Source organism: Helianthus annuus, chromosome 5 (assembly GCF_002127325.2).
Source record: "Helianthus annuus cultivar XRQ/B chromosome 5, HanXRQr2.0-SUNRISE, whole genome shotgun sequence".
Taxonomy (NCBI): domain Eukaryota; kingdom Viridiplantae; phylum Streptophyta; class Magnoliopsida; order Asterales; family Asteraceae; genus Helianthus; species Helianthus annuus.
The window spans coordinates 153,480,841-153,507,459 of record NC_035437.2 but is presented as its reverse complement, the minus strand read 5'-3'; the positions used below and the strand labels follow the sequence as shown (position 1 = coordinate 153,507,459).

The window sequence follows — 26,619 nt, the reverse complement described above, 5'->3', positions numbered from 1 at the left end:
ATGGCCGTGCTTTAGCTTTATAGTTTAATTTTTCGGGAAACGGTTAGACAACCGTTCCGTGTATATACTTGGTAGAAAAATCTCCTTCCCAAGGATGGGGGAATTAATACATGCGTGTTTATAATATTAAGTCTCACTTAATATATTTTATTTCTCATTTCAAAATATAATTATTTTCTCAAAAATAATATATTTTCTCTTCGTATAATACCTTCCAAAATAATACGTTGACAATATCCACATTTATGAATATTTCCGGATAAGGCGTAAGTTACGTTTTTGGCGATTTAGTGGTAATAATAATTACCGTTGTAACTTATGTGTTTGTCGTGTAGGCGTTGGTATTATTTTGGGTTCGACAAAGTTAGTAAATATTATTTTTACTCTAAAAATAATATTTATACATTTTCACAAAATAATCATAAACAGTGTTGTGAAAAATATATTTATCGAATAAATATTTATCACGTTTATTTTTGTGAAAACTCCACCTCCGAATATTTGTAAATAAAGTCATGGCGAAATATATTTGAAAATATGTCAAAAGTAGTCTAACACTTGTAAATAATTCTAAGTGTTAGATTTTAGAAAATTTCGCCAGAGTTTCCCCTGTAACTGGAGGTGGCCACGCTTTCAAGCGTATCATTTTCTTTTACAAAATCATTCCAACACTTCTTTTAAATCAACCAATCAATTTCCAACACATTACACAAGTTTCAACACTTCAAACTTGTAGACTAGTATGTAAAATCGCATTATTACATGAACTTGTAGTTTTTCTGAAACTATTGTGTAGATCTCGTTATATTTAGTGGATCTATGTATATAATAGTTTAGTCTTGTAAAAACCCCGTTTTTGGAACAAATCACTCTTTACAACTTCCTGACAATTTTTATAAAAATTGTTATTTTGTCGGATTTTTCGTTTCACAAGTGTTTATACACTTGTAGTTTATAAAAATCATCTTTGTTAACATGTTATCCAACTTTTATAAAACATGATTTTCTCGACACCCGGTTCTACGAATATACCACTTGTACATACGTAGATCGGCTCGTTTTAAATACTATTTGACATGTCAAAACACTTTTACACAAGTTCATGCTTCCCGTGTGGTGGAGTTTCACCTTTTAACCCTCGTACCGCTAGAAACAAGCTTATGTTAAGATACATGATCTTAACAAAGTCGGGTTAAACGATGATAAGAGCCACCACATCGTAGATCGGGTCTCTACAACCAACATATTCGAATACTACGACTTTTACACGCGTTATAAGCTTTTAACCAACAATATTCGAGTTTTAGTAGACTTTATAGATTCAAAAGATGGGTTACCGACTTTTAACCGTTAAAAATCCTTTTAACCACTTTAGATACGATCAAGAACGAGTTTTAAATGTTATACCTCTAGCTCGGGGCTAGGGAAGATCTAGTCGGAAAAGGCGTGGATAAAAGCAAATGAACGTGGTCCTTTAACTTCCGCTTGCTTCAAGCTTCCTCGTACGTGATCCCCGACACTTGTGTGAGCTTGGAATGGCAAGACACGAACTCGAAAATGATGGATGGATTGTGGGTGCTTTCGGCCGAGAAGGGGAGAGGGCAAGAGAGAGAGAGTGATGTTGGTTGTGAAATGGTGACAAGTCTCATGGATTTTGTTACGGGGCTACCTAGATCCCAACGCGGGAATGACACTATTTGGGTAATAGTAGATCGATTGACTAAGTCTGCACACTTTCTGGCCATTAAGGAAACAGACAAGTTTTCTACCTTGGCAGAAATCTATTTAAAGGAAGTAGTCTCGAGACACGGGGTGCCAACTTCCATTATTTCCGACCGAGACGCTCGTTTTACTTCCGAGTTGTGGCAAGCTATGCACAAATCCTTTGGCTCACGTTTGGACATGAGCACCGCTTACCACCCACAAACGGATGGGCAGTCTGAACGCACCATCCAAACCCTGGAAGACATGCTTAGAGCATGTGTGATCGATTTTGGCAAGAACTGGGAGAAGCATCTACCGCTGGTGGAATTCTCCTACAATAACAGCTACCACACTAGCATTCAGGCGGCACCTTTTGAGGCATTGTACGGTCGTAAATGCCGATCACCTCTTTGCTGGGCGGAAGTCGGTGACAGTCAAATCACAGGCCCAGAACTGGTGGTAGATACGACGGAAAAGATTACCCAGATCAGACAACGCATGGCGGCAGCTCGTGACCGTCAGAAAAGCTACGCTGATAAGCGTAGGAAACCGCTAGAATTCCAGGTCGGGGACCGGGTTCTACTTAAAGTCTCACCCTGGAAGGGTGTGGTTCGTTTCGGTAAACGAGGCAAGCTGAATCCGCGATATGTTGGACCATTCGAAATTACCGAGAAAATCGGTAAGGTTGCTTATAGATTGAACCTGCCTGCAGAGCTGAGTGCAGTGCACAATGTTTTTCACGTGTCTAATCTGAAGAAGTGTCTGTCAGATGAAACACTCATAATTCCCTTCAAGGAACTCACTATTGATGAACAGCTACACTTTACTGAGGAACCGATTGAGATCACGGATCGAGAGATCAAAACCCTCAAACGTAGCCAAATACCTCTCGTGCGAGTTCGTTGGAACTCACGACGTGGCCCAGAGTTTACCTGGGAGCGGGAAGACCAGATGAAGTACAAGTATCCCCAGTTGTTCCCAAACGAAACCCCCAGCACTGAAGCTACAACCGAATTTCGGGACGAAATTCCAAACTAACGGGGGGATGATGTGACACCCCGTTGAAACACGCTAGCTTGACAGTGGCTGCCTTAACTTTCGGGACGAAAGTTCTTAAAACTCGGGGATAATGTGACACTCTAGGTTTTTCCGAACGAACATTTTGTAATATCTTTGTGTATATATATGTTATTAAATGGAAACGTGACCTTTTGCATGATATGTGTTGTATGTATGTATTATATATATATATGTATGTGAGTCGAGACCACGACTCGAGACCACTCGGTCTCGAGTGGGCCACTTGGGCCGTAACCGGTTTGGGCCGAAACCCCTTAGCCAATTTTGAAACCTTGTATATAAATCCCAACTTCCCCTCATCCTTCATTCTTTAGTTACTAACACACACCCACCTTTCTCTCTCACTAGAAAACCCTCAACAACACCACTTTCCTTCTCTAAATTCTCGATTCAAGCTTGGAGCAAATCGGTAACAACAAAGGATCTCGGTCAAGATCATCACCACAAGTCGGACATTTCATTCTCTCATTTTCTTCCTTCATTTCGGCACCTTCTTCATAACCGGTTAGTGTTCTATTATGTGTATAGGATTTATGTGTGTTGAATGAACTAGAAAGTGCTTAGTTAGAAGTGTTATGCATGATTTTTAGGATGATTTGTGAAGTTTGACAATATGTGTAAACCCTTATGTATGAAAGCTTGATAACATGTTTAAATGGCTAAAGAATGGTGGTTTAAGAATGATTATGGCCAACCGAACTAGGTTCAAGGTTACAAAATGAATGTTTCATTGTTTCTTGCAAATGATCTTGTTAAAATATGTGATTTGGTTCATAAAAATGTATGGTTATGTTTGACATGAAAACCCTAAAAATTGATGAACTTGTGATGAACTTGTTGAAGATGACTTGAAGGCTTAAAAAGGGCAATGTTTGATCCATGTTTACTAATGGTCAGATTAGGAAAATTGTTAGTTGAAACCTTATTGGTTGTTTCCTGATTTGGGCCTGATGCTTGGTACAATTTAGCCTGACTAAGTCTGAATCAACACGTGAACAAGAAAAGGACAGCATTGCGACTCGAGACCACACGGTTGCGACTCGCAACCACAGCGTGACAACTCGAGACCACACGGTTGCGACTCGCAACCACAGCGTGACAAGCCGAGACCTCCTGGTTGCGACTCGAGACCACCTGGTTGCGACTGGGCTGTCCACTTTGGTTATTGGGCCATAATGTGTGTAATATGGGCTACCTGTTGACTGGACTATGTGTTGCTGTTTGATTGTGTAAATATTAGGGCCGGCCCAATAACCCTATGACTGTTTGTATGCATGCAACGTGTTAGTTATGTGTAGATTATACGTGAATGCTTGTATACCAAACCTGACCTATACTGGTAACCATGTTAGGACGTGGTGACCAACGTGTTTGACAAAGTAACCTAATCTGCCGAGCAACCCAAGGTGAGTTCACACACTAAAAGCATGCGTCCCGCGGAGGGACACGAACAAACTACCAACTTTGGGAAAAACACTTTTGACCCATTACTCCGGGGGAAACCAGAATGGGTAATTACTATCTCCGGGGGAGATACGTTTGGATATTATTTATAAATCACAACTAGCCATGCTAAACGAAACTCTATCACTTTAAGTCCCTGCTTACAGTACCGATTAATCGCCGGGGGCGAACGGGTTATTAGTTGATAGCGCTATTAGGTTTAACAACCTCACACCGTGACCGGGGGAGATCGGGCGTGAACTAGTAGACCTTGCAACATGGTCAATGACGATAGACATTGACTCGGGGCACAACAACTTTCCGTCAACAGTTTCGGTATCTACAGTTTAGTGAGCTTACAGATGGGGTAGCTCCCCACAACGTGATTATAAATGCTTTATCTAAACAACTTAAGTCTTTGGTAAACTAAAACTGGACAACTAGTGAACTCACTCAGCATTATTGTTGACCCCTTACTGCATGCTTTGCAGGTAACCTTTGACTGAGGAGCTGCTGCTTGGGGATGTGTAGTGTTCGTCAAAACCCGTGTGTTGGGTTTGATTATCTTGAACTAAGAACTATCTTTAAAACTATTTGGTTTATGCTTCCGCTGTTTTGTATAAACTAATTATCGAACTTAAACTACGATGTTGCTAACTACTTTGGATAGCAAATATTTCTACTATTAATCAACGCTCAGTATAATTGGTGGCTGGATCCTGGTCGGTCACGCCTCCAAGCGGTGGTGTTCCGCATGTGGATTTTGGGGGTGTGACAGATTGGTATCAGAGCCATTGGTTATAGTGAACTTGGTTTTAAAAAGGGGAAAATCTTTTTGGAGAAAAACCAGACTATAACCTGTGACTCGCGACGACACTACACTCCAAGTGCAAGGCTCAACACATTTGACCTCATAGCTCGGACTAGTGTTTACTTGTTTGCTTACCTTATGTTTCCTGTTTTGCTATACGTACTAGTGTGCCTAATTAGATAGATACACCTCTCTCTTCTATCTCATTCTCGCTACATTACGACATCACACTCATACTATGTTTTCTGATTATGAAGACAATGAGTGGACGTGGAAGAGGAAACATCAACATGACTCAGGCTCAATTCACTAACCTGCTTAACACGGTGGCTGCAGTTTTCGCAGCTCACCCTGGAGGTAAACTCGTTATCCTAGGATGTTTAGACCCTACCGCCACATCGCCTTTTATCCCTAAATCTATACGCTTCGCTTCTCACGAACAGGTCAGCATGCACCTGCGCAACCACCCGTGTGTACTTTCAAAACTTTCATGGATTGCAAGCCTCTCCCTTTCAACGGCACTGAGGGTGCCATAGGTCTTCTGCACTGGATTGAGAAAGTTGAAGTTGTCTTTGCTGTCTGTGAGTGTCCCCCTGCGAATTGGGTGAAGTTTGCTACTGCTACGCTTGAAGGAAACGCGCTTTCCTGGTGGAAGGCGCAAATTCAGATGTTTGGATTGGAAACTGCTAATGCTACTGCGTGGGAGGATTTCAAGGACATGATTAAGGAGGAGTACTGTCACCGGGATGACATCCACAAACTTGAGAACGAGTACTATGCGCTTAAGATGGTTGGGTCAGAGATTGAAACCTACACCAAGCTGTCCAATGACTATGCTGCTCTTTGCCCAAACATGTCCCGACCTATGTATCGAAGAATCGAGTTGTACGTCAAGGGTTTGGCCCGAGAAATTCGAAGCCATGTAACTTCAGCCAACCTCACTACCATTCAGCCGATCGTTCGACTTGCTCACAAACTCACTGACCAGGCCGTAGAAGAGGGCAGGTTGCCCAAAAGGATCAGTGCTACTGTCGGAACTTCTAGTGACAACAAGCGTAAGTGGGAAGGAAATCAAAGCAAGGATGCTAACCCCACTCAGGCCCCAGCACAGCAAAGGAAAACTGAAAACAACAAGGGCACTCAACAACAGGGTGGCTATCGCGGTAACCACCCCAAGTGCAACAAGTGCAATCGACATCACAGTGGGCCTTGTGGGAAAAGTCAGTGTCAGCGATGTAACAAGATGGGGCATGAGGCCAAGGACTGTAGGAGTCCACGTCCCGTGGGGCAGAACCAGCAACAACATCACAGGAACGCCAAGGGTTGTTTCCAGTGCGGAGCTGAGGGGCACTTTAAGAAGAATTGCCCTGAACTGAACCAGAACCGCAACAACAATCAGGGAGCTGGAAACAACGATCAGAACAACAATGCTGGGAATGGTGCAAGGGGAAGGGCTTTTGTGATTGGAGCTGGAGAAGCAAGGAATGACCCCAATGTCGTGGCGGGTAAGTTCCTACTCGATGATCGTTATGTTTCTGTATTATTTGATTCTGGAGCCGATGCTAGTTATGTGTCCCTACGTATTAGTAAGAAGCTTAAGCGTCCGCTTTCGTTACTAAGTTCGCATCATATCGTCGAATTAGCTAATGGTAGAAACATCGAGGCCTCACATGTTATCAAAGGCTGCAAATTAGAACTGTCTGGTCAGACGATTAGCATCGATCTTTTCCCTGTTACTCTTGGAAGCTTCGATGTTGTTATCGGCATGGATTGGTTATCCAAGCATCGCGCTGAGATCCTCTGTCAAGAGAAAGCAGTTCGTATTCCCCGCCGTTCTGGCAAACCCCTTATTGTACAAGGTGGCAAAGGTGGAGAAATCTCAGGCGTTATCTCATTCTTGAAGGCCCAGAAGTGTTTACGAAAAGGACACACCGCTATCTTAGCACTTGTCACCAACACGCAGGAAAAGGAAAAGAGGATTGAAGATTTTCCGGTAGTGCGTGACTACCCCGAGGTATTTCCTGAAGAACTACCTGGACTTCCTCCCCACCGTCAGGTCGAATTTCAAATCGAGCTAGCTCCCGGAGCAGCGCCTATAGCTCGTGCGCCTTATCGACTAGCCCCCGCAGAATTGAAGGAACTCTCTACTCAACTACAGGAACTATTGGATAAAGGGTTTATCCGCCCTAGTTCATCACCCTGGGGAGCACCGGTACTCTTTCTTAAAAAGAAGGATGGCACGTTCCGAATGTGCATCGACTACCGTGAACTGAACAAGGTTACCATCAAGAATCGTTACCCTCTCCCGCGAATCGACGACCTATTCGATCAGTTGCAAGGATCGAGCTACTACTCTAAGATCGACTTACGATCGGGCTATCATCAGCTAAGGGTCCGTAATGAAGACATCTCCAAAACTGCCTTCAGAACTCGTTATGGTCATTATGAATTCCTTGTCATGCCCTTTGGAATGACCAACGCGCCCGCGGTATTCATGGATCTCATGAACCGAGTGTGCAAACCTTACCTCGACAAATTTGTGATCGTGTTTATAGACGACATCCTGATCTACTCGAAAAGTCAAGAAGAGCATGAACAACACCTACGCCTTATCCTCGAACTCCTTCGCAATGAGCAACTGTATGCCAAGTTCTCAAAATGCGACTTCTGGCTTCGAGAAGTCCATTTCCTTGGGCACGTGGTTAACAAGGATGGAATTCACGTCGACCCTGCAAAGATCAACTCTATAAAGAATTGGCCTACCCCTAAGACTCCGACCGAAGTCCGCCAATTCTTGGGACTAGCAGGGTACTATCGAAGATTTATCATGGGATTCTCAAAGATTGCTCAGCCTCTCACGGCTCTTACTCAGAAGGGTATGGTTTATAAATGGGGTGAAGCTCAGGAAACCGCATTTCAGAAACTAAAGGATAATCTCTGTAGTGCTCCTATTCTCTCGTTGCCTGAAGGCACTGACGACTTTGTGGTTTACTGCGATGCATCCATCCATGGGCTCGGTTGTGTGTTAATGCAACGCGACAAAGTTATTGCTTACGCCTCTCGACAACTTAAGACTCACGAAAGGAACTACACTACGCACGACTTGGAACTAGGAGCAGTGATCTTTGCGCTTAAGATATGGAGACATTACCTGTACGGTACCAAGTGCACCATTTACACCGATCACAGGAGTCTCGAGCATATCTTCAAGCAAAAGGAATTAAACATGCGGCAACGTCGATGGGTCGAACTCCTGAATGATTATGAATGCGCCATCAAGTACCATCCGGGCAAGGCCAATGTTGTGGCAGACACCCTCAGCCGAAAAGACACTACGCCCAAGCGCGTGCGAGCGCTACAACTTACTATCCAGTCTAACCTCCCTACCCAGATTCGAAATGCTCAGACTGAAGCTCTAAAACCGGAAAACATCAGGGCTGAGTCCCTGCGAGGATCGAGACAACGACTAGAGCAAAAAGAAGACGGCGCTTACTATGTGGCAGGGCGCATTTGGGTTCCACTCTACGGAGATCTGCGTGAGCTTGTGATGGACGAAGCCCACAAGTCCCGTTATTCAGTACATCCTGGTTCAGATAAGATGTACCACGACTTAAGGACCACTTACAGGTGGCCTGGCATGAAAGCCCACATAGCAGCATACGTTAGCAAATGTTTGACCTGCGCAAGAGTCAAGACTGAGTATCAGAAACCAGCAGGCCTACTCCAGCAACCCGAAATCCCGAAGTGGAAATGGGAGCAAATTTCCATGGATTTTGTTACGGGGCTACCTAGATCCCAACGCGGGAATGACACTATTTGGGTAATAGTAGATCGATTGACTAAGTCTGCACACTTTCTGGCCATTAAGGAAACAGACAAGTTTTCTACCTTGGCAGAAATCTATTTAAAGGAAGTAGTCTCGAGACACGGGGTGCCAACTTCCATTATTTCCGACCGAGACGCTCGTTTTACTTCCGAGTTGTGGCAAGCTATGCACAAATCCTTTGGCTCACGTTTGGACATGAGCACCGCTTACCACCCACAAACGGATGGGCAGTCTGAACGCACCATCCAAACCCTGGAAGACATGCTTAGAGCATGTGTGATCGATTTTGGCAAGAACTGGGAGAAGCATCTACCGCTGGTGGAATTCTCCTACAATAACAGCTACCACACTAGCATTCAGGCGGCACCTTTTGAGGCATTGTACGGTCGTAAATGCCGATCACCTCTTTGCTAGGCGGAAGTCGGTGACAGTCAAATCACAGGCCCAGAACTGGTGGTAGATACGACGGAAAAGATGACCCAGATCAGACAACGCATGGCGGCAGCTCGTGACCGTCAGAAAAGCTACGCTGATAAGCGTAGGAAACCGCTAGAATTCCAGGTCGGGGACCGGGTTCTACTTAAAGTCTCACCCTGGAAGGGTGTGGTTCGTTTCGGTAAACAAGGCAAGCTGAATCCGCGATATGTTGGACCATTCGAAATTACCGAGAAAATCGGTAAGGTTGCTTATAGATTGAACCTGCCTGCAGAGCTGAGTGCAGTGCACAATGTTTTTCACGTGTCTAATCTGAAGAAGTGTCTGTCAGATGAAACACTCATAATTCCCTTCAAGGAACTCACTATTGATGAACAGCTACACTTTACTGAGGAACCGATTGAGATCACGGATCGAGAGATCAAAACCTTCAAACGTAGCCAAATACCTCTCGTGCGAGTTCGTTGGAACTCACGACGTGGCCCAGAGTTTACCTGGGAGCGGGAAGACCAGATGAAGTACAAGTATCCCCAGTTGTTCCCAAACGAAACCCCCAGCACTGAAGCTACAACCGAATTTCGGGACGAAATTCCAAACTAACGGGGGGATGATGTGACACCCCGTTGAAACACGCTAGCTTGACAGTGGCTGCCTTAACTTTCGGGACGAAAGTTCTTAAAACTCGGGGATAATGTGACACTATAGGTTTTTCCGAACGAACATTTTGTAATATCTTTGTGTATATATATGTTATTAAATGGAAACGTGACCTTTTGCATGATATGTGTTGTATGTATGTATTATATATATATATGTATGTGAGTCGAGACCACGACTCGAGACCACTCGGTCTCGAGTGGGCCACTTGGGCCGTAACCGGTTTGGGCCGAAACCCCTTAGCCAATTTTGAAACCTTGTATATAAATCCCAACTTCCCCTCATCCTTCATTCTTTAGTTACCAACACACACCCACCTTTCTCTCTCACTAGAAAACCCTCAACAACACCACTTTCCTTCTCTAAATTCTCGATTCAAGCTTGGAGCAAATCGGTAACAACAAAGGATCTCGGTCAAGATCATCACCACAAGTCGGACATTTCATTCTCTCATTTTCTTCCTTCATTTCGGCACCTTCTTCATAACCGGTTAGTGTTCTATTATGTGTATAGGATTTATGTGTGTTGAATGAACTAGAAAGTGCTTAGTTAGAAGTGTTATGCATGATTTTTAGGATGATTTGTGAAGTTTGACAATATGTGTAAACCCTTATGTATGAAAGCTTGATAACATGTTTAAAATGGCTAAAGAATGGTGGTTTAAGAATGATTATGGCCAACCGAACTAGGTTCAAGGTTACAAAATGAATGTTTCATTGTTTCTTGCAAATGATCTTGTTAAAATATGTGATTTGGTTCATAAAAATGTATGGTTATGTTTGACATGAAAACCCTAAAAATTGATGAACTTGTGATGAACTTGTTGAAGATGACTTGAAGGCTTAAAAAGGGCAATGTTTGATCCATGTTTACTAATGGTCAGATTAGGAAAATTGTTAGTTGAAACCTTATTGGTTGTTTCCTGATTTGGGCCTGATGCTTGGTACAATTTAGCCTGACTAAGTCTGAATCAACACGTGAACAAGAAAAGGACAGCATTGCGACTCGAGACCACACGGTTGCGACTCGCAACCACAGCGTGACAACTCGAGACCACACGGTTGCGACTCGCAACCACAGCGTGACAACTCGAGACCACACGGTTGCGACTCGCAACCACAGCGTGACAAGCCGAGACCTCCTGGTTGCGACTCGAGACCACCTGGTTGCGACTGGGCTGTCCACTTTGGTTATTGGGCCATAATGTGTGTAATATGGGCTACCTGTTGACTGGACTATGTGTTGCTGTTTGATTGTGTAAATATTAGGGCCGGCCCAATAACCCTATGACTGTTTGTATGCATGCAACGTGTTAGTTATGTGTAGATTATACGTGAATGCTTGTATACCAATAACCATGTTAGGACGTGGTGACCAACGTGTTTGACAAAGTAACCTAATCTGCCGAGCAACCCAAGGTGAGTTCACACACTAAAAGCATGCGTCCCGCGGAGGGACACGAACAAACTACCAACTTTGGGAAAAACACTTTTGACCCATTACTCCGGGGGAAACCAGAATGGGTAATTACTATCTCCGGGGGAGATACGTTTGGATATTATTTATAAATCACAACTAGCCATGCTAAACGAAACTCTATCACTTTAAGTCCCTGCTTACAGTACCGATTAATCGCCGGGGGCGAACGGGTTATTAGTTGATAGCGCTATTAGGTTTAACAACCTCACACCGTGACCGGGGGAGATCGGGCGTGAACTAGTAGACCTTGCAACATGGTCAATGACGATAGACATTGACTCGGGGCACAACAACTTTCCGTCAACAGTTTCGGTATCTACAGTTTAGTGAGCTTACAGATGGGGTAGCTCCCCACAACGTGATTATAAATGCTTTATCTAAACAACTTAAGTCTTTGGTAAACTAAAACTGGACAACTAGTGAACTCACTCAGCATTATTGTTGACCCCTTACTGCATGCTTTGCAGGTAACCTTTGACTGAGGAGCTGCTGCTTGGGGATGTGTAGTGTTCGTCAAAACCCGTGTGTTGGGTTTGATTATCTTGAACTAAGAACTATCTTTAAAACTATTTGGTTTATGCTTCCGCTGTTTTGTATAAACTAATTATCGAACTTAAACTACGATGTTGCTAACTACTTTGGATAGCAAATATTTCTACTATTAATCAACGCTCAGTATAATTGGTGGCTGGATCCTGGTCGGTCACGCCTCCAAGCGGTGGTGTTCCGCATGTGGATTTTGGGGGTGTGACATCCAATCTCTGTATCTTATTCCTAGAGACGCAACTATACAACCCTTGTATCCCTACACACACTATGGGTGTAGTAGAATATTTCTGGCTCATTCAGGCCTTTAGAGGCAGTGTTTGCCTGATGCTGGCTATATCAGCATGTTCAATAGGTTATCCGTTCAAATGCTACTGTGCTTTTGTGCATCATGTTTGTCACTAGAGTTCAGTAAGTAAATAATGTAGTGACGGAAAAATCAAGTATGATGCAGATATGTACAAGTATCAACAATCAAGTAGCAGTCTATCAGAAATCTCAGTTAAGCACAGTAATTAGGCAACAATTAATAGTTAATTAAGTCGTACGGATACCTGGTTTAGTGAGGGTTGTCACACCAAACTTATCATTCTGAACGGTATATTGTCCTGCACGTAACAATATACATATCCAACAATTCATTACAAGTGTCCACAGAAATAAGAAAATGTTATTAAAAAATGTAACAAATAACACATTGGAAACACTAAAGTAAGTGAATCAGTCAAATGTAAATTACCCTGCCACTTCTTAATCTTCACATGCTGAATGACAGCCATCACATTCTTATTCGGATTCTTTTGAGACAAAAAATCACTAAATTGTTGTGCATATCCATTCCACAAAGTACAACGAACTACTTCTCCCCTACAACAAACAGATTAAAAAAACAACATTAAAAGTTCCACTAAAATCTATACTATCTACTAAAAGAACACTAATCATTTACAATAAATAATGGCAATGATTTACTCTTTCTTTGTATTAAATGCAATGAATCTTCACTACATTAAATACAATAATAACACATTTAAAACAATAATAACACACAAACAGATATAAAACAACATAATCATTGGTCTAGTAATAAATAAGAAAAATCATTAAATACAATAATAACACACAAACAATTAATATAAGTGGCAAAGTAGAATTTATGCACATCTTGAAAATCCAAGTTCATCCTTTTTCTTTCATTAGGAAAGATTTCCATATCTCCACACCACACAACAGTTCCAGCAACATCTAAAATGGCAAACATAGCAACAGTAATCAGATTCGAAATGTAAGCAAAATATATATCAGACTATCAGAAACAGTCCTACCAACAGTGAGCAGATCCTTTCCTTCTCCTTTAAGAATTTCTGAATGTGCCATGAAATTAAATCCGTAATCAACACCTTGCCAACCATTCGCACGTGTAACAACCGTACAACGGTAAAAGTTAATCTTGTAACCATGATTAACAACTTTGTAGGCATCAGTGTTTTCTACAACACCAAATCTGGATAGAATAACAATCTCATCCTCATGAGTTGTGAGATAAACACAGGTATCAATGGAGCCTTAATACCTGCCTGAATTTTACGACCCTGACCAAATAAGAGAAATCAGATAGTTTAGAAACAAACAAACAAACGGTACCTCAAAAAAATATAAAACATACTCAGCAGAAAATATAGATAACCCTAAATAACACAAAACAAAGAAACAATTAGTAACATACCATAGCACCAGGTATAGATAACCCTAAATAACACAAAACAGAAAATATATAACACAAAACAGAAAATATACACAAAACTAAATTACACAAAACACGAAACACTTTCAAAAACCAAACAATATTCGAGTTTGTTTCATGTCATCTAACACTAAAACAAACAAAGAAACAACAACTCACAACAAACATCTATCAATGATCAATAACCAACCAAACAATATTCATCTTTGTTTCTTTATAACTAACCCTAAAGTCATCTAACGCTAAAACAAACAAACAAACAAACAGCAACTCACAACAAACATCTATCAATGATCAATAACCAATCAAACAATATTCAGCTTTGTTCCTTTATATCTAACCCTAAAGTGCATTTCTTTTACAAAATATCTAAGAGTATAACAAAAAACACAAACCTAAAGTACACAAAACACAAACCTCTATTACATAACCAACTCTGAGAAAGAAAACAAAAACCCAAAATCACGCGGATTAGACAACCACCACTGTATAAACCCTAGAACAGTAAAATAAGAGAATCAACACTTCACAAATACTAATACCTTCTCATCGAGCAAGATGAGGTCCATCCGAAAGGACTGAAACCATTTCCGGATGATTCGACACTTGATAGTCCACATATCTTTCGACGGATTCAAATCATCTATGAAACTGAGTGACAAAGATGGTGATTCACCGGTGGATTTCTTCTCCGCTGACATTCTTCGTGTGGAAGCTTTGTAAAAGAAACCCTAGAAATTGCCTGTGATGAAGAATATAGAAGAAAGAGAGAAATGTGGGCTGTGAGTTTGAATCGAGAAGAAAGAGAGAGTTGATATGATTACTTCTGATGTGCATTAAATGGCCAAACAACTCCCAATGCATTTTCAAATTTTGCCTCCTAAAAAAAGAAACTTTTTCATTTTCATAACAAATAAAAAACAGATTATATATACATAATATTATAAATAAATCGGAATTATGACATCAGCGGAGGCAATGTGGCATAGCTAATAAGATGACACGTATGCAAAATTATGTCAGCGTCTAAGCTCATTTAATAGATAGTATAGATAATAAACTAGGTTAGGACCCTGATAAATGTAATTTTATATACTAAAAGTTGTATCTTTAAAAACCCCGTGTATTACACGGTTGAATAAATGTAATTCCGTGTATTACACGAGTTGAATAAATCTAATTTTATATATCTTAAAAAACTAATAGATATACTCGATAAACGATTGATAGGGTGATTGCGGAGATGGTTCATGGAAAATATATACATTATTCAAGAAGGAAATCAACAGTCATTTGAGTGATAAAATGTTGATACCAATTCCGACAATTTGATTTATAAATTATGTAATAAAATCGATATAATAACTTTTTTAATAATGAAAATAAAAATAAATAATATATTAATACAAAGTTTGATTTTCGTAGTAAATAGTTCGTTTAATTTAAAACTATTTCAGATTAACAATTTAAATTTGAGGATAATATTTTATTAGAAAAAGAGAATTATTCTATTTGACATTCAAAGTAGGATAAGATTGAATATTAATTTATTATTTATTTAAATAATATAAGATAAGCAGGAGAGAAATATGGGAAATAAAAAGGAGATGTCTCCAATGGACAACATGATTTCTTTTATTATATGGTATAAATATGGATAGAAGATGATCAAGTAATGCAAATAACTAATTTATTTATCGACATGAGATATTAACTTCTTTTTTTCTATTTATAAAAGTGAAAAAAATAATTTGTATAAAAAAGCAAATTCTAGCAAAATTAATAATTTATATTCAAATTTTCAAACTTATGGAAACTTAAATATTCACTCACAAATATACATTATGTGTGTTAGTTTTAGGGGAGTGGTCAGTGAAAAATGTGGAGTGTGTAATGAGATTATTACGTGCATTTTACTTAGTCTCGGGCTTAAAAGTTGATTTTCACAAGTAGAATATCTTTGGGGTGGGACTGGAAAAGAATTAGGTTGAAGAGCTTGTGGATTCGTTGTTCCATTGCAAGCCCGGTTTCCTTCCTTTTACGGTCAACATGCATCTTTATAAAAACTGGAACCGGTTATTGATCTTATTGAAGCGCGTTTGTCCTTGTGGAAGGCTTTGGTTGGCGGCATACTTACTTTATTAAAATATGTTTTTGAATGCCTCCCTGCTTATTTCTTCTCCATCTACCGGGCTCCGGTGAGAGTGATTCGTAAACTTGATGGCTTAAAAAGGAAGTTCTTATGGAGTGGTAAAGAGGATAAGAATAGCATCCATTAGGTCGCATGGTCTAATGTTACCTAAGTCTAATGGTGGTTTGGGTTTGGTCCCGTTTAATGCTAGTCTTCTTGCAAAATGGCATTGGCGTTACTTTGATGAGCAGGATAGCTTATGGCAAAGAGTTATAACAGCCACACACCATAATCCGAGGGCTCCATCTTGTCTTTCAATCAAATCATCTTTGGCAGGCACTTGTAAACAAATAATTTCTATTAAGGATGACTTGCTGAATTATGGGGTGTTGATTGATATGTTGATAAAAGGAAGTCTAGGGAACGGTCAATCCATCCGATTTTGGCATGATTTTTGGATTGGCTCGGGCCCCTTTCTTCAAATGGCCCCCTCTCTTTACAACCTGGAAATTTCAAAAAATGTGTGTGTTAAAGATCGATTACGTTAGCTGACAATAACTACCACATCAAACAACAGCTTCTTGCATAGGCAATCTAGGAAGGGCGTCGATGATGCTCATTGTCTGTTTCAACATGCGATATTTGGGGACTTTGATGTTATGACGAATTATGATGGTGGTTTCACCTGATTTCAAATACAATCAATCCCTTGGCCATCTTTAGGCCACCTTAGATAATTCTTGAGCCATTCCATCATCCAATTGATGATTGCAAACCAAAAACTGAAAATTCCAAGATGCAATTGTCACACCCTGATTTCCACGTGTTTCACCGGTGGGCCCGGTGGGGGATTACCGTGACGTAGTTGGCAACAATATAGTCAAACCACAATATATAAATGCACAGCGGAAGCATAAAGATAAATATATTTCAACCATTGAATGTCATATCAAAGTATCACAATCGTCGAAATATAATCCACAGAGGATCAAAATAAAATATAAGTATTGTTCAACAGACGTAGGCATCTTAAGCTTGCGAGACTCTTTATTGATGCTAAGGAGAATTATCCAGCCAATTACGCTTAGTACCTGCATTTAATCTTTTTGGGAAAATACGTCAGTTTACACTGGTAAATACATTCAACCGACACTTTTGTAAAATGTTTAATAAAATTGATTTGAATGCACTTGGCACAAACTCTTTATAACTTGGGGTAATTTATAATTAAATCTTGTAAAGAATTACATGTTCACTATGCGTTCGGTTGACCAGGTTGTGCTGGGTTAAAGGTTAATAGACACGCCACAAAGCATAAAGCCGTGGCGGGAAAACCAACGGTTATACCTTTAATAATATAGACACATTACGGGTGTACGCCTACACCCGTGTGTCAGGGTCGTGGCCATTTCGTAAAATGATGCCAAGGATATCCGAGACATGGTCATTAAGCTCCCAAAGGCGTAAAGCCAACAAAACGTATTTAAACGGGCCTATTAAATTATTCAATTAACCACCATATGATGGAAGATTTAATGCCCGAACAAGCGGTAATTTATGTACCGTAACCCAAGCCCGTGTAACGGAAAATAAGTTAAAAGTATTTACCTTTGCAAGTAATATCCTCAATCAAATAAATGCAAGTATCTTTTACTGGTCTCCTATTCTGGAACGAAGGTTTATAACAACCTATTAGAATCCTAACGGGTCTTTAATGTAGCCTTAGCTAGACCGGTTGGTTTCAAAGGATATTTACGGTTTAATCGCATGAAGGGCGAAAACCGGGAATGGAATGTGGTTTGGACCCAACAAGTTTGAAGACTTGTTTTATATGGGTAATATAACCACACTCTAGATTTTGAGGTCAAAACAATAAGGTTTGACCCGTTTCGGCTAGTTTATGTAAACTAGTTACATAAACCGAACCGTGCGCGCAAAAGGCGTAACGGGTAACCGTAAGAGTCCTACACAAGTTTCCTAAGTCAATATGCTTTAAAGAGGTTGTGGTATCAGTAGGATACATTCCATAATGCCCGTAACGATTTTAAATCCATTATATGCCCTGTAGGGGTATTTCGGTCATTTTAAAGATTATAAAAGAGGTTTCTGAGTTCTACAGGAAATCTGAATTTTCCGAACATTTAATATAGTCCAAAATACTCTATTTATTATTTAAAATTAGTAGTAACTGGAATCGGGTCAAAATACCTTGTAGAACTCAAGTTATGCTCGAAAAGGGTATATTCGGTATTTACCGAACCGATGCCATAACCGTAGGTTATGAGCAGGTTAAAAATAATTAAAAATCTTTAAAAATTCTAAAATATTATTTTACATCAGTGTGTAAAAGGTTTGGTGTCGAAATTTGGGTTTAGATAGGCGTTATGCTAATTGCGCCATTTAATTACTAAAGTTTCCGTAATTGCGCTATTTAGCATAACTCCTATTCTGGACCTCGGATTGACGTGAAATTTTAGGGACATGCTTAGAAATCAGTAACTAATTTTATTGTCCTTTCACGTGTCCAAAATTCTCGTTTTAAAGTAAAAAGGGCGTTACGGTCAACTTTTAAGCATTTAACGGAAATGTGTTAAAGACTTGGACAAACAATGAACCGGTCACAGAGGGTTATACCATCATGTAACCTGGTCCTAAAAGAGTCCTAAGGCATATCTAAATCATACCAAAACGGGTCAGAACTGAAGTCAAAGCAAAAGTCAAAGTTTTGCGACTTTCGGTTCCGAACCGGGTCAAAACAGTAAATGGTCGGATCAAACAAGCTTAGACTAGTTAATATACTAATTATCATGTTATATGAGTGTTAAAACAGGTTACACGCTATCTACATTACCGATTATGCATAATATCGCAAAATAGCATTCTGTTGACTTTTTCTAAGCAAGTTTGACTCGACAATCGGACTAGTTAGAGTGGGAATCAGAGGGTGCCCTTTTAGGGGTTTAAAGCCTACATGATTACCAACATATAACTACCTTTGATTCGACAACCACTGGGCCATTTGTGATTTATCGTAAAGTCAATCGTTAATTACGACGGATTGACTTTTAAGCTAAACTATGTAAAAACTAAACCACAAAGGGTTAGGCAAACTTACAGAAGCTTGGTGCACGACCAGAGATGTTAGAAGAATGCTCTTGAGCTCCAGAAGTGATCAAGAAAGCAGGTTTGAGGTGTCTTTCAAATGTGTGCACTACATGGCCTTTTATAGTGAAAATTTGAGCACAAGATCATCACAACTAAGTCTATAATTGCTCATGGATGATCAGCAGCTGTCCCTGAGTGCTAGGGGGCATGTAGGGGGCGCCCATGCTGCCATAATTGCACCCAAGGTCGGTTAAAACATCAAACAGTGAACCTGTGCATGTTTTCTGCATCTGGCGGTCTGACGCGGCCCGCGTGAAGGTTCAGGCTACCCTTATGCGGGCCGCCTGGATCTTCTTGTCAGGCAACGAATCTGCATATGGCTCGCGGCCCGCGTGAGCTTCCTTGTTTCTCTAATGCGGGTCGCCTGAGACCTGATTTTCAAGATTTTCAAATCTTTTGTCATAAATGCTCTGGCCTTTCGGTTTTGAAGGGGTAACTTTGCGTTTTGGGCCTCGTTTATTTACGAATAAGGGCCTCGTGACTTTTACCCGCGCTGTTAAGTCCCCGGTTAGTTTAATTACTATCCGAAAAGCCGTAACTTTCATTGTTGACGCTTCTAACCCCTCGCATACGAAACTGGTCATAACTTTCTCGTTTTGAAACGGAACTTCGCGAAATTTATATCGTATATTCTAGTGAGCGAAATTTACTGTTACAAAGCCTCGGGTTTGTCAAAGGGTCACTCAGAGGTATAAATTAAACATGTTGACACATTTAACCCCTGTAGTTTGTAATCTCTCACTTTCTTCCGCATTTCTTTCCGTACGATCCATGATTTATTCGTTTGAAGGTGCGAGCATCATTTAGGGTTACTATACAGTATATTTATCCCTTGTTGACATTTTTAACCCTCGAATTTACATACTTTCCATGTTTATCAACTTTAGTCCTTTGTTCAGTATTTAATACCACGTGTAAACTCAAGACACGTGTCAATACTTTATTGGACGCAAAATTTCGAGGTGTTACATCCTCACCCCCTTAAAAGAAATCTCGACCTCGAGATTTATTGGAATAGATGAGGGTATTTCTCTTTCATCGTGGACTCTACCTCCCACGTGTATTCGTGACCTCTACGGGCATCCCATTTTACCTTCACAATCGGTATGCACTTCCTGCGAAGTTTCTTGACCTGTCGATCCTAGGTGGCAGTTGGGATAACCACCTACCCTTGGTCGAATTCTCCTATAACAACAGCTACCATACAAGCATTAAGGCTGCACCTTTTGAAGCTTTATATGGTAGAAAATGTAGAACGCCCATTTGTTGGGCAGAAGTTGGAGATGTCCAAATGACAGGACCTGATATAATTTTTGAGACAACGGACAAGATTGTCCAAATTCGCGATCGATTGAAAGCTGCCCGAGACAGGCAGAAGAGCTACGCAGATTTGAAGCGTAAGCCCTTCAATTTCGAAGTAGGCGACAAGGTATTACTTAAGGTATCACCCTGGAAAGGGGTGATGCGATTCGGTAAGAAAGGCAAACTAAGCCCGAGATATATTGGACCTTTCGAGGTAATCGAACGTGTCGGATCGGTTGCCTACAAATTGAACTTACCGGAAGAGCTCAGTGGTATCCACAATGTGTTCCACATCTGTAACCTGAAGAAGTGTTTCGCTGACGAATCACTGGTCGATTGCACATGCACGAAGCATGTCTTCTAACGTTTGGATCGTACGCTCACTCTGTCCATCTGTCTGAGGGTGGTAAGCCGTACTGAAATTCAAACGTGAACCCAAAGATTGTTGGAAGCTTCTCCAAAAGTGTGATGTGTATCTGGTATCTCTATCAGAGATGATAGACACAGGCACTCCATGAAGGGCTACAATCTTGTCTACAAACAACTGGGCTAATATATCGGAGCTATGAGTCTCCTTTATGGGTAGGAAATGTGCTGACTTGGTCAGTCTGTCAACTATTACCCATATTGTATCGTTTCCCTTCTTTGTCTTGGGTAATTTGGTGATGAAATCCATCGTCACCATCTCCCATTTTGTCACACCCCAACCAATGGCGGAAACATCGGGATGAGACGAAGTGTGAAGATTGCTCGAGACATCATAACGCTATTTGTGACAATAATTTAATAATCCAAATTTCATTTCCAAACTTCAAGTAGTCATTAATACAAGATCCAAATAACAACAAGTTTAATCAAGATAACAAATCAACATAACCAAAATTCGATACAACATATTAATCCTAACGTCTAAAGTGTGTATCTAGGCATCGTGCTACCTCTTTCATTTCATCATCATCAACCTGTAACATGTTTAAAATACAATTCAATGCAAAAGCAAAGGCGAGTATACAAGTTTGGTACATACATAGCATAAGATAAAAGTGTGAACAATTCCTCATAGCAAGCATACGATTCAAGATAAACATTAAATATGGCATGTGTATAACATATCAAACCAAGAAAACGCAACTTGCTCATGACATAATCAAAGTTTCAGTAGAGGCGGGTCGTTAATCCTATAGCGCTACATATGTCAAGGTTTGGCTCGTACGAAGTTAATGATAAGTTCCACACATAAGAATCACCCAAATTTAAAGTATCAAGTCATCACATATACAAGCATGTTATAGGAATGTTCATGTGTTTAGACAAAAGTTCATGTGTAAGTTTCAATAGGTAAACATGTTACACCCCAAAAGTGGTAAAAATAAAAGGGGGAAATACGAGTATACTCACGGTTTACAAGTGGTGACTTGAAGTTCCGAGAGCAAGTTTGTAGATGAATTAGTTCGGAGCACCTTGTCCTTCTACACAAGGAAACGTAGGTGTGTGAGTTTGGCGTATAACAGAAGATTATAGATTCGGAGTTTTTAAAACATATAGAAAGTAACATAGGTGAAAATAATCATCTTGTACACATAACTCTTGTTCTTGACACTATTAAACTCAAAAGAGTTGGTATGATTTCATGGATTCTAAGATCCATTAGAGTCGTAACGAGAGCATGGTCATAGATGATGTAACGTCCACTTAACAAATACCTATTTAGTCATCATCAAGTCTTAGTTACTTAGATGTATACATATAGAATAACTTAGATATTATATAGTTTACAAGTCTTATGATTCAAGCATGAGGTAGGAGATTAATGTCTCCATTTAGGTACCTCTTTGTGTCATAGAATACATACATGAGGTAGGAAGAACAAGCTTCCATTTAGGCACCTCTATTGTTCACCACTACACTTGTTGTTATAAACAACAAGGAGGGTCATGAACATACAAGTATTAAGGTAATAACAACAACTAATCTATAGAAAAACATCAAGTAATGAGTGGATTCTTATGAAGGATAGCCTAGGCTAAACCAACCATCACACATACATCAAGTTTCACACTTGAACACTACTTGTGGGTAAAACCCTAATTAAAACAGAAAGTTTGTGAGGTTTTAACCTCTGATTTAAGTGTCTCAACCATGTTTTTAAGCTTAACCAACCATAAGAGAGGTTGTAAGCATTAGGACATTGGTGTGAGATGTGTTAGACACAAGTTGGATAAGAAATAACATGTTGTTGATTAATAGTAAACAAAACAGAAAGTTTTAGTCCATTTTAGGGCAAATCCAAGCCTGATCCTTCCAAGGAAAAACCAAGGATTCAAACCCAAGGACATAACAAAGCAATAGGAAGAAGAACCAAGTGATTTGGTTAAGCAATAAGCAAGTTACACTCACTTTAGTGAAGTTACAAGAATCTGTCCAAAACTCAGATTTGTTGCAGATTGGGAGTGAATTTGTGAAGATTAGAGAGTTGTGAAAGTGTCAAATGGGTTGGAGAAGGTGGGTATTTATAATGAATGAGTTAGAAGGTGATTGGAGGTGATTAGAGGTGGATTAAAGGTGATTGGGTGAGGTTGGTTAATGGGATTTCGTGCATAATCAGCTCAAGAAACACAATCTGCCGAAAACAGGGGCTCGCGTAGCGCGAGCATCAAGCCCCATACCCGTCGCGCTACGCGACGGGGTCCAACTTTCTGGATTAAGTTTGAAAAATGACAATTTGGCCCCTGTAGTTCATAGTTTAGGGTTTTTAAGAGTTTTAGGGATGTTCTTGTCATATAAGCATTGTTTAAGGGCAAGACAAGTATGTTTATCATAAACCAAGTATAATTGAGTGCATGAATGTCGAAATTAAGTATCGTTCTCGTTCAAAACACGTTCAATGCATAAGTTTAGTTTAATTATAAGTTTCGCACATAGTTTCCAAGAATAACAATTAGACATTGATTGATTCACGAAGTCGAACATACGAGCATACATAGAGTGTGTATAACATAAATGTAACAAAATACAAGCTTCATTAATGATCCAAGTCTCGGTTTGATAATGATTACTGTGAAAGGAGCGATTACAAGAATACAAGGTTTCCAAAAATAGAAATACGAATAAAACTTTCTATAAATGGAAAGTACAAAAGAGCCGGGCGTTACAGTCTCCCCTCCTTTAGGAAATTTCGTCCCGAAATTTAGGAAGACGTAGGCTTGAAAAAGTTTTGGCAATAAGGTGATTATTAAGAAATGAGACTTTAAGAATTTGAAACGTTTTGAAAAGTATGAAGTTTTGGAGAACGACAAGGCCTAGTACTTTGAATAAAGTGATAATGGTCTACTAAGTACGTCTATATAAGAATTAAGGATAGGAAGACGGTTTAACAGACTTGATGGTCAACAAGATTCGTATAAAAGACAAAAATAATGGAGAATACTAGAAGTATAGAAGCGGACGATTGATTCTTAATAAACGAATGCATGTATATGAATAATACAAGTAGTAGATAGACGAAAGTAGCATGTTAAAGATGAAGTCTCGTCATGGGTAATTGGATAAAATGCGTTTGTGAGTTGTTTAAAGTTTGTACAAGGTCCAAAAGGTCTTCAAAACACTGAATTTCTCATGGCACGTTTTACGAGAGTTTGGTAACATGGTGAAAACACTTATATATAGGAAGTACCAGCGGCGTATCCACCATGTTTTGACCATGTGACGTCCGTTTCGTATCCGGTGTCATGTTACGTTCCGTGTCTTACCATACACAATAGTACACTCTATGGTTCTCATACGACTATCACTATAATCCCGTGTGCACCCGCGATTACGTTGATCGTCACATGATCCGCATAACTTGTACTAGTTGCGTATGAATTAAGGTATAAATAAATTCTAAAAATAAGATTGCGTGCATAGAGGCATACCATATAAGCATGCTTGTGTTCCAAATAGTACAACAACGTAAGCGAATCCCTCGGGTTTCGCCCGCGTGTAGTGCGAAAGTATAAATTTTGCGTAAAAAGCATGAGTCTAGGATAAGTTTAAATACGAACACGCACGAGAGCATAAACACAAAACGCATGCCAGGAGTATGAGTAGAAGTATGAGTATATATGTGAGTACAATTTTGAGCATAAACGAATGAGCATGAGCATAAACGTAAATCGTATAAATGAGAGTATAAGTATGAGTCTATCATAAATTGTATAAATGCGAGTATAACTATGAATTTACGTATAAACATAATTGTATTGGTATGAGGAAAATATATGGATGTGAATATAAGTTTAAGCATAGTTGTATAGGTACAGGTACAAGTAGGATATATGAGTATAAACACGAATATGAATATTAGCGCAACGTAATTGTGAGTGTAAGTATAATTGTATTACATGAATATAAACTTGGACATAAGTATGGCGTAAATGTATAATTTGTGAACATGAGTATAATGTAAAGTGTATGAATACGTATATGATTATGAAAATAAACATAAATGTGTAAGCGTAAGATGCATAAATACGAATATGGATATGAGTGTAATAAGTAAAAATTTTGTATGTGGTATTAATCGTAACATACGAATTTAAGCATGTGAAAGGCCGAGAAGTTTTGAGTACAAAAAAACAAAATGAGGGTATAAGTGTAATTGTCACGGGATATAAACCTAAGCACATAAAATGATATACATATATAGTTGTTTTGAGCAAAACGTGACGTTTAATTAAAATCAAAATAGATTGAGTTGACATGACATATAGAATCTAGTTCATAAATGTAAAGAGAGCATAAAATATTTATTAGTTACGCGTGTTATACTTTGTGAAAGAAAGGGATTGCTACTCTTGCTTTAAAAAGGATTTACATTCGTTGAAGATGGTTGGTTCTTATGAAGTTTCCTTGCCCACACATTTTAAATTGACGTATTGAATAATGGTTGAGAAGGTTCTAGAAGTAAATAAGTTTGCATCGTTTTAAATGATCTTGCATTAAAGAAGAAATTCGAATTTTAGACATTTTTGTGACAACGTTGATTCGTAAGAAAAGGATTTTGGTATACGATCTTAGTGATTGTTGAAAAAGCGTTTTTAATAAAACATTTTACTGGTTTTGAAAGAAATTTTAGTATATGATTGAATAACATTGGTAGTATTTTATAGGTGTGCGGGAAAAGTTGATTTGATTCCTAATTGAAAATAGAAGATCTCTAGTTTAAGGATATAAGATGAGCCTTTTTCAGTAGTTACGTTGAATACCAAATTTCGTGGGCAATGGATTTATTAAACCAACTAGGTTGTAAATTTTGAAAATCGAGAAATAAGCGGTTATGGTAAAGGTTAAGAATTTCGTGTGTGTGAGCTATATAAAAAAATATATATATTGTAGGATAAGGAATTCGTTCATACAAACAATGCATGCTGAAATAAATAGGGATTTGGCTAATGATAAAAGATTTAGATATAAACGTGATCATGTTTACGTAATATAGTCTATTAAGGAAAATATTGGTAACGATCACCTAGGTAAGAGAATCACCCCTAATTCGTTGGCGAGGTCGTTGTAAGATGAGAAAAGAAACGGAGTTAGTCGTCAAGGTAAGGAAATCACTCCCATCTTGATGATATGTCTCCATTTATTGTTACAATAGGTATAAATGAAATTATGTGAAATCAGGTATGTGAACAGTGTATAAATGTATGATAAAGTATTCGTACGATATATGCGTAAAAGTGAGATTTCAAAAAAAAATAATTCGAATTTGAAAAGAGGGAGTAGGTGAGACTTGGTCATAATGTTTGTTTAAGAAAATGAAATTGATTACATAGCATAAAGGATCACATAGCATAAAAATTTGATTCACATAGCATAGAAGGTTAATACGTCTCATATAGCATAATCATGAGTTTCACATAGCATAACATGAATAAATGAAAGTATCGTAAATTAGTTTGTTCACGAGGGATTATTATCGTTTGCGATTGCGATAACGTGCGAAATGATTAAAACGACATTTAGAAATGAATGAACGTTCAAGTATAAAAGTCACATATAAATTGAGATACGTAAAAGAGAGGCTTAATAAAACATTGGATTGTTTCGGATAGAGAAACGTCGACTATTCCAAAGTGGGTCGAAAGTTCTTTCGAATTAGAGATATTGTGCTTTGGCCTATAAGTAAGATACTCTCGTTGAGAAGCGATTAACGGTATCTTACCCTTCCGGTTACTACACATCTCTAAATGATTGAAACATTCGGGACTTTGGCGAGAATAAAAATCAAGGAATGGGACTTAATCGACAAGATG

The 26,619-nt window shown here is 39.3% G+C and overlaps 1 protein-coding gene across 1 annotated transcript in view; it reads right to left on the bottom strand.

Moving 5' to 3' along the window:
- LOC110943770 overlaps window positions 1-14,426 on the bottom strand; it is a 33,589-nt gene extending 19,163 nt beyond the window's left edge. The window contains exons 1-5 of the mRNA XM_022185504.1: window positions 14,268-14,426; window positions 13,555-13,573; window positions 13,307-13,471; window positions 13,106-13,226; window positions 12,721-12,848 (exon numbers count right to left, since the gene is read on the bottom strand). Of these exons, the coding sequence (XP_022041196.1) occupies window positions 12,721-12,848; window positions 13,106-13,226; window positions 13,307-13,471; window positions 13,555-13,573; window positions 14,268-14,426 (592 nt within the window). The remainder of the gene's footprint in view (window positions 1-12,720; window positions 12,849-13,105; window positions 13,227-13,306; window positions 13,472-13,554; window positions 13,574-14,267) is intronic.
- Window positions 14,427-26,619: the final 12,193 nt, after the last annotated feature.